This window comes from Nematolebias whitei, chromosome 6 (assembly GCF_014905685.2).
Source record: "Nematolebias whitei isolate Nwh7 chromosome 6, NemWhi1, whole genome shotgun sequence".
NCBI classification, from domain to species: domain Eukaryota; kingdom Metazoa; phylum Chordata; class Actinopteri; order Cyprinodontiformes; family Rivulidae; genus Nematolebias; species Nematolebias whitei.
This window is the reverse complement of record NC_056503.1, coordinates 18,808,795-18,817,691: the sequence shown is the minus strand read 5'-3', so window position 1 is coordinate 18,817,691 and position 8,897 is coordinate 18,808,795. Positions and strand designations below refer to the sequence as shown.

The following is an 8,897-nucleotide window of genomic DNA, read 5'->3' as shown; positions in this document are numbered from 1 at the left end:
TAAATCACTAAACAAGTAATTTAATTGTGTATTTAATAATTGTATTGGGTATTTAATGATTTAATGATGTATTTAATAATTAAATGATACATTTCATTGTGTGTTTATTTATTTATTTAATTTTGTCACATTCTGTCCTCCATACCTTTGAGTCTGAATCTGTGGTTTACTTTAGACTGCTTGGAGTAGTTCTGAGAAATGAGCCAACATCTTAAGTCTTCTGGTTCGTTCAGTCTTCCTGGGTTCATCTTTAAAAATATGCATCAACCAGAGTTCATCTAATCATTTCCAGTCTCCTAACATCTGCAGATCGCAGGGCTACATGGAGATTATGGTGCTTGTGTGGAAACATGATGCAAAGACAAATATTAGTTTAGTCATTTAGAGAATAAAGGTTTGAAATTTTCATAGCAGTCTAGATTGGGACAAATTAGAAGGATCAGGCATCACCAACCAAAACTCCATAACTGATGCAAAATGTTACAAGTTTTATTTGATCTCATTAAGAACAAACATAAAAAAGTAAGACCAACCTGTCAGAGCCCAAAGAACCAGCAGCTGATAATTCATGGTGTCTGAGCTCCTGGATGCTTTCTGATGAAACAAGGAAATACTTTGAGTTCACCCCGAGCAACAACACATCAACTACTGAGGACAAAACACCCGGAAGGAAGCCATTTTCTGCACCTGGTCAACCATTTTATTCTCCTAAAGCACAACAGCTAACTCCTGATGCAAGGTGGCCATTACAAGACAATCATTTTATATATTTAAACCAAAAAACATCAACTTTAAATTGTGTCTATTTTACAACGATAAATAAAACCATTGCTTTTATTTGTGGGGGGGTTAAAGGTCATATAAAAAGTCCTAAAATGATCTAAATCAATAAAATACTATGATTTCAAGTAGTATTAATAAAAACTTACGGAGCTTAAAGCAGCGCTGCTGTTGGAGCTTCAGGCTGCAGCTCCGTCAGTTGCAGTGTGAAGGAAGTCTCTGTGGTCGCTCTGTCCTCGTTCTCACCAGGCTGCAGCCAAAAAGTGTTTTTCTTTTACTTTTAACAAGTGAATAAAACATTTAAACAAACTACAGTTCGTAATCCTTGGCAACAAGGTGAACACAGGACGTTTTGTTAGTAGCCAAGTACTTTTTACAATGTTACTGCTTTTATTGCTTGTCTGTTTTTAATAAAAACAGAATGTTTGTGCATTTGCAACAAATATTCATTAAAAGCATTTTGACTTGATCATTTTAGAGTTAAAATGCAACAAAATAACTAAAAATCTTGTTTTATCCTCCCCTGTTGGTTCCTTGTTTAAATTATCTCATCCAACCCGGAGTTGAAAACAGTGATCATGAAGATGAAGAGGTGGGTTCATCTGAAATAACTGACTGTTTTTCCAACTGTTTTGCTGGGAAATGTGTGCCAAAATGAGCAGCTCCAGTTGGTAAAACCAAGAAACACACCCAGGCTTGTCCAGAGAAATATTTCGAATCCCCATCAGTTTTCAATGGCTCTGTGTGGATGTCTGTGTGTGTGCGGTTTTGTTTCAAGTTACACTGTGGGGACCAAAGCCTGGTCCCCATAAGGATAAGTCTCGTTGATGGGTTAGAGTTAGGCATGTACTGGTTGGTAATGGTTAGTTTTAGGGTAAGGGTCAGGGTTAGTCTATAGAAATGAATGGAAGTCAATGCAAAGTCCCCACAAAGTGAGAAATACAAGACCGTGTGTGTGGGTGACAGGTTGAATTCCCTGTTCAGCACCAAAGCAGCAGTGAAGAAACATAAAGAGATGTGTTCCCACAACACCGTTCTGCTTCCTGTAAAAAAGAAAAGCCACAAAAACCTGTGACCCAGGCCGCACACCTGGCACACACACACACACGCACACACACACACACACACACACACACACTGCACCTGCTTCACCAGGTCATGAACCACAGCGCCCCCTGGTGACAAACAGCATTTGCATTCAATCAGCATCTTTATTAGACTCCTCTTTTATACACATGTACATATGCATACAAATATACAGTACAAGACATGTTGCATGTGCATAAACAGTTATGTATTCTCTATATTTATGCACCACCTGTGTTCAGAGGTTACATGTCAACATGTAGCATTCTGCTGTTAGTGAAGTGTCTTATTCTTCATTCAACAACAAATAGAAGACTCTCCTTCATGAAGCACAGACACCGACTCGAACAGTCGTGTTAGCTTGAAAAATACTTCATGGATGCAGTGAAGAAATGAGCATGGAGGACAGCCAGGAGAGTTTTGAAGAGTTTGGATGCAGAGACTGATCAGATCCTGCTTCCATTATTGTGCATGAAGAGAGCGTTGTTGAAGGGCGACGTACGTGTGTTAGCCAAGGTTCTGAACAGAGAACGTACATCGTCAGGGTCAGCCCGACCCGAGAACTTTCCTTGTATGAGTGTGTGAGACTTTACAGATTTTATGACGTACAAAAGAGGTACAGTATAAAATAAACCAGAAAGTTGTTTTGAAGTTGTTGAAAAGCTACAAGACTGTTCGAGTTGGTGCTTTTGCTTGAATAAAACCCTGATTTATGGAGTCTGCTGTTTCTTGTTTACTGGTCATTTGTTGTATAAAGAACGAGCCACTTCATTAGCGTAGGACGATAAATGCATTCAGAAGAAACATTGTGAGGTTACAGAAAAGGATTCCACATACTTTGAGTGTTTGATGTCCGCAGTGCGAACAGCTTAGTTCTGTGGATAACAAAGTCAAATAATGTCCAGCCTTCAACGTTAGTTTATTTTCTGAGACTTGAGATGAAGGTGTTGGTTATTGTCTGAGTGGCAGTTGTTCGTGACTTCCAGTGAGACGGCTGCACTGGGAGCAGGGATCAAACATGCACATGGAGTAGACGTGCTGCTCTGAGGTCAGTCACAGCCAGATTTCCTCGCTGCTAGTGCTGTTCACTTTATAGATGTAGCCCACCATCGGATACCTGGCGAAACCTGGAGGCACACGACAAAACGTACTGTACTTGGTGCCGTTCCTCCGTCGAGAAATGTATTTTATTACGTATGAAACGCAAGTTCAGAGTTTACAGTCTGACCTCTTGCTGCGTAGATCAAAGAAAGATCTTCTTCCTCCTCCTCTTTCTTCTCTTCACCCACTTTGTGTTTCTGGGCAGCTCCTCGAGCTGTGACGACGAGAAAGAAATCAGAAATGACTAAAACAAACATAGAATTCTATTGTTACATGTCATAAACTTTTAGCTTCGACTCCTCGTGTTTCAGTCTTCACTTCAACTGATGTCCATCAGCGACCCAGAATGCATTGCACTGTAACAACAATGGTGACGTCCTTAGATAAAAAATGTAACAATAAACTTGTATATGTTTTTTGAACTAATTAGGAGTTTACATACAACTTTTAGTAAAGAAATAACATATTGAGGCCAATACGTGCAAGTAGTCGTGAGATTCCTTTCAAATCAGTGAACTTGATGTGGTCAGCAACAGGCTGCATCATCAGGGAACAAACAAAACCTCGCCATTAAAAAAATAAAAACTGCACACAGTTCCAGCAGCACTTAAAGGAAGCAGTGAGCTGGGTAGGTTGGCATTAAATAAAATGGTTTGTCATAAGAAAGTTATTAGGTACTGTCTCTCACAGCTCTCTCTCTCGTGGGGTTCTTTTATGAGGTGCAGCCTCCCGTTTCCTTGGCAACTTGTTTCTCAGTCCCCCATCCAAGGACAAAATGCATATTTCATGTAGGTTGCCCAACACAGATGTGGCTCCATGTATATCTGCCTCATCCCTAAAGTGCAAAGTCCTGACGAGGTTGTGTCAGGGTTCAAACTTGGGAACTCCGTTTATATGATAGTATGGATCTAAATTAAGCTCATAAGTATTCACAAAAGGGTATAAGATTCAAACAAATAAACAGTTTTTTATGTACTTAATTCAAACTGCACAAGTGGGATATACTACTCGTCTAAATTGTCAATTGCACATTATGCACAAATTGCACCAGCAAACATAACAGTTGTTGCTGGTGGGATTAACCAGATTAACACAAATTAATATGTTAGATAATATGGAACAGAAGTCATCCATGTCCCAAATGTCCCAGCTTTTCACCAGCCTTGAACGCAACATTACATTTGTGAATCTGGAGCGTAAAGAAAATTCCAAAAATCGCATTCACAAGCAAGCTGATCCGTGCACATCACATGCATTTGACTAATCATATGCAAAGAAAATTCCTGTTTGTGCAGTCTGAAATGATTTTATTAAAAAAAATTTAAAAAAACTCTGCATTGGTGAATATATTTGGGACTAATTTATCTCCACAGTGTGATGGTCTTTCCTTCGTCTTTTACTGAGGATAGTATCTACAGCATGTACTATGCTAACTGCACCTAGCTGTATGCAATGTATTCATCATGGAGAAACGGTCTGAATGTGTAATTTTACCATCATTCTGCCTACACAAATAAACTGATTATATTCTGATTGTGATAAATAAAAGTTGAGAGGCTACAGTTTAGAGTGAAATGCCTCCAGGGGCATAAGCAGCTTTTAAATTAGCAAAAAAAAAAAAAAAAACAAGCAACATTTTCTGTACTCATTGATTAAATGGTTGATGTTTTCATAAACTTTGGACATTTTATTTTTACACACTAATGAACTCATCAGTTTAGCTAGCATGTTTTACTTAATAAATGAATCAGTCCTAACTGTGTTTGGCCATGAAATGTTTTGTTCTTGTAATTTTCAAAGTACTGCACTTCCCTTTATTGTCCCCCGTCACAGAGCAAAGAGAGGGGAATTACTAATATTATCCGTCCGTGCTCGTTGTTCGCATTAAAACATGAACAAACGGTAGGAAGATATCCCCCAGTCACTGAGGGATTTGAATAGAGAATGTTTGTAGTTTTTGAGAAGAGTGTTTTTCTGGACTGGAATTGAACAGGGAATGAAAGTAAACCTTAATATTTTGGGTGCAAGATATTCTAGTGGGTTGGAGTTACACTGTGGAGAAGAACAGAGGGAGGCGTTTTGATTTTTCTTGTCCGAAGCAGTGCAGAGTGTGTGATGAGTGGAGGGAGCTCGGGGTGGCCATTGGTGGCTTTGGCCACCATAAATTAAACTTAAGCCCCCCCCCCCCCCCCCCCAATCATTTGAGGAAACTATAGTTTTAAGCATGATAAAATCTAGAAAGCATAGTTTCATACAATGATTGTGGTAGCTGGTTCACACATACTGTATATATGGCAGAGGTCAACTTGGATTTGGACGTGGCGACCCAATTTTCAAAAGGAACCTTTCCAAGCCACCATTGACCACCCTCTGGCTCAGGGATCCAGCACTCTGCTCTGCCTCGGACAGGAAAATAAAATCTCCCTCTGTTCTTCTCCACAGTATAACTCATACCCACTTGAATATCTTGCACTGAAAACATGAAGGTTTACTTGCATTTCCTGTTCAACTCCAGTCCAGAAAAACCCTCATCTCAAAAACTACAAACATTTACTATTCAAATCCCATCAGCGATGGGGAACATCAGCGTTCCACATGTGCATAGTTAAATGAGAAGCTGCTTGTTGCACCTCGAGCCACTTCTCTCTGAGCATTGATGTTTTTGAACTGGAGGAAACTTACATCTTCTCAGAGTACTGAGGTCGTAGAGCTTCATGTTGGAGGGCAGAGACATGTTCTCCCGCCGGATGTGCATCTGGTCTGCTTTGTCAGCCTTCAGATTTGCTGACTCACTGTGTGGATAATAATATAAAGAGAGATCAAACTTGGGTCAGAGGTGCTATTGATCTGTAGATCATAGTTTTTCTTAAGAGCATAAAAAGGATTTGAGCAGCGTTTCCTTTCATTCTGCTAATGGACGAAGATGAGATGCGGCATAAAGTTGAGCCAAAACACTCGTCGACATCTGTAAGATGTTAGACAAAATTTAAAAATATATATTTGATATAATACCAGTGCTGTATTGCTATCATACAGTGAATCAAAGTGATGCATTAAGGTTTAAAAACTTTTTAGTGCACCATTGTCAAGCATTCAACGTGTGTGTGACGTGCTTAACTGCAGCTCATCATTACAGGAAAACACACTTGTCTTTTTTTTTTTTTTACTTAAAGAAAATAAATAAAAATGTTAATCTGTATGTTAAATATACCAAACACATTGGTTGTACTAATATTGGTATATTTTTTAATTCTGCCACTCAGTAACTTTCTACAGTGAGATGATATCAGAGTGTATTTTTGTAGATCAAAAACATGCATGTTAGTCTGCGTTCAGGCCTCCCTTGCAAAAGATCTGTGATCTCAGTGGGATTTGCCTGGTTAAATAAAGGTTAATAAAAAATAAAATTAATCAGTCCTAAAAGTTGAACAAGTGAATCTGTAAGTATTTTTCCTCCTGTCTGGACTTCCATCAGCCTTGTTGGTCTGTATCACTTGAGCTGTCAAATATGCAAACATTTACATGATTTTTTACCTTTTCTTGGTCATCAGAATCTCCACTGGCTCCTCTGTAACACAAAGAAGTGTTTAATGACAGGCTGAAGCGAGGACAGAGGTTTAGACCACAAACATGGTTCTCACCAATGGACTTGCTCTTGTTTTTGTGCATTAGGCAGAGAACTATCAGGCTGAGGATGAGGAGGGCCATGAAGGCCATGGCTCCTCCGGTGACTATTCCAAACATCGGCACCTCCACACGAGACTGCAGGAACTCTGCAGGGAGAAGGAGATTTAAAATAATAACTCACATTGTGGGAAACAAGTTTTCTTCTTTTTTTCTAAGCAAGCTCCACATGCTCAGACGTTTGCACTGGGCCAGGGGTCATTTAAAATGGAGTGTGGCAAAATAGAAGACTGTTCTGTGGTCAGATGAGTCACGATTTGAAGTTCTTTATGGAACACTGGGACGCCATGTCATCCGGACCAGAGAGGACAAGGATAGTCCAAGTTGTTATCAACGCTCCGTTCAGAAGCCTGCATCACTGATGGTATGGGGTTGCATGAGCGCTTGTGGCACGGGCAGCTTGCATGTCTGGAAAGGCACCATTAATGCAGAGAACTATGTTCAGGTTCTAGAACAACATATGCTCCATCTAGACGTCATCTCTTTCAGGGAAGACCCTGCATTTTTCAACACGATAATGCCAGACCACATTCTGCAGCAATCACAACATCATGGCTATGTAGGAGAAGGATCCGGGTACTGAAATGGCCAGCCTGCAGTCCAGATCTTTCACCTATAGAGAACATTTGGCGCATCATAAAGAGGAAGGTGTGACAAAGAAGGCCCAAGACGATTGAACAGTTAGAGGTCTGTATTAGACATGAATGGGAGAGCATTCCTATTTCTAAACTTGAGAAACTGGTCTCCTCTGTCCCCAGACGTCTGTTGAGTGTTGTAAGAAGAAGGGGGGATGCCACACAGTGGTAAAAATGGACTTGTCCCAACTTTTTTGGGATTTGTTGACGCCATGAAATTTGGAAACAACTGATTTTTCCCTTAAAATGATACATTCTCTCAGGTTAAACTTTTGATCTGTGATTTGTGTTCTATTCTGAATAAAATATTAGATGTTGGCACCTCCACATCATTGCATTCAGTTTTTATTCACAATTTGTTTAGTGTCCCAACTTTTTTGGAATCCGGTTTGTATTTATTTTCTAAGCCAAACATTTAATTTCCAAAATTTATTTGCTAACTAAATATTTAACTTCCACAAACATGTTGTGATGATCAGCCTTTGATAGATCATGTTCCTTAAATCAAACAGGGTGTCCACTCACACCTGATCATCATCCATTGATTGAAAACACCTGACTCTAATTTCACCTTCAAACTAACTGCTAATCCTACAGGATCACATACTTTTTCCTTACAAATATGTGATATTGGATCATTTTCCTCAATAAATAAATGACCAAGTATATTATTTTTGTCTCAATTATTTACTGGGTTCTCTTTATCTACTTTTAGGACTTGTGTGAAAATCTGATGATGTTTCACATCAAATGTATGCAGAAATATAGAACATTCTAAAAGCTTCACAAACTTTTCAGCACCACTGTATGTGTGTATAAACCAGTGTATATATATATACACATTTATATTTATATATAATATGGTGATGGCCATCTTGGGTTTTAACATGGCAACCCAATATTTTTTAAAGGAACCTTTCTAAATCCTACATGCAGCCACACACCAAAATGGAAGTCAGTACCTCACTTATTCAAGTTATCGTGCTCTATCATGTTTTTATTAAAGAACTTAATAAAATAACTTTGTTTTTAAAAAGTCATCATGCTCACAACAAGCATGGACGAACGACCAGAAAGTTTTTCCAATTCCCGCTCATCTCTTCATGACGGGGCACAAAAAGCCACATTAAAGATGAAACCCAGAGTTTAATTTCAGAGCTCATATTGTAGTGGGGAGTATTTTGGTAATCAGAGACCCTCGGTTACTTGAATTACACTTTGTAAACAGCTTTTGTAAGAAGTCCTGACGCTGCCTCTGTGGGGTTCATTTGACACCTGGTTTTACAAACTTTCATCAGACGTCTGATGGATGGACTCGCTCCCACCACAGCCTGTGTGCTTTTGTTGATCTAACACCTGGTGCAGCATCATTGAAAAGACATGCCCAACAATGAGAGTAAGTTACCTTGATTTAATGCTATTAATACATTTATCTGTGGAAAAAAAACATAGTTATTTAGCAAATTGTTTTCAGTGCGGTTTTTTAACTGGTTAATAAGAATAAACTGTCAGTTTTGGATTAACTATGAAAGGTACTGGTCAACAGCTGACATAAATCTCTAGCCCTATTTTCAGTCATGGGTCCCAAACTCTGGAACAACCTGCCCCCCC

The 8,897-nt window shown here is 39.1% G+C and overlaps 2 protein-coding genes across 2 annotated transcripts in view; both read right to left on the bottom strand.

Moving 5' to 3' along the window:
* LOC119411158 (T-cell surface glycoprotein CD3 gamma chain-like) overlaps window positions 1–578 on the bottom strand; it is a 14,808-nt gene extending 14,230 nt beyond the window's left edge. Inside the window, exon 1 of the mRNA XM_037678090.1 lies at window positions 534–578. Coding sequence (XP_037534018.1) covers window positions 534–570 — 37 coding nt within the window. The 5' untranslated portion in view covers window positions 571–578. The remainder of the gene's footprint in view (window positions 1–533) is intronic.
* Window positions 579–2,586: 2,008 nt separating this feature from the next.
* Window positions 2,587–8,897, bottom strand: part of LOC119411157 (transmembrane protein 25) — a 10,745-nt gene continuing 4,434 nt past the window's right edge. Inside the window, 5 exon segments of the mRNA XM_037678089.1 lie at window positions 2,587–2,993; window positions 3,095–3,181; window positions 5,650–5,759; window positions 6,502–6,535; window positions 6,609–6,740. Coding sequence (XP_037534017.1) covers window positions 2,920–2,993; window positions 3,095–3,181; window positions 5,650–5,759; window positions 6,502–6,535; window positions 6,609–6,740 — 437 coding nt within the window. The 3' untranslated portion in view covers window positions 2,587–2,919.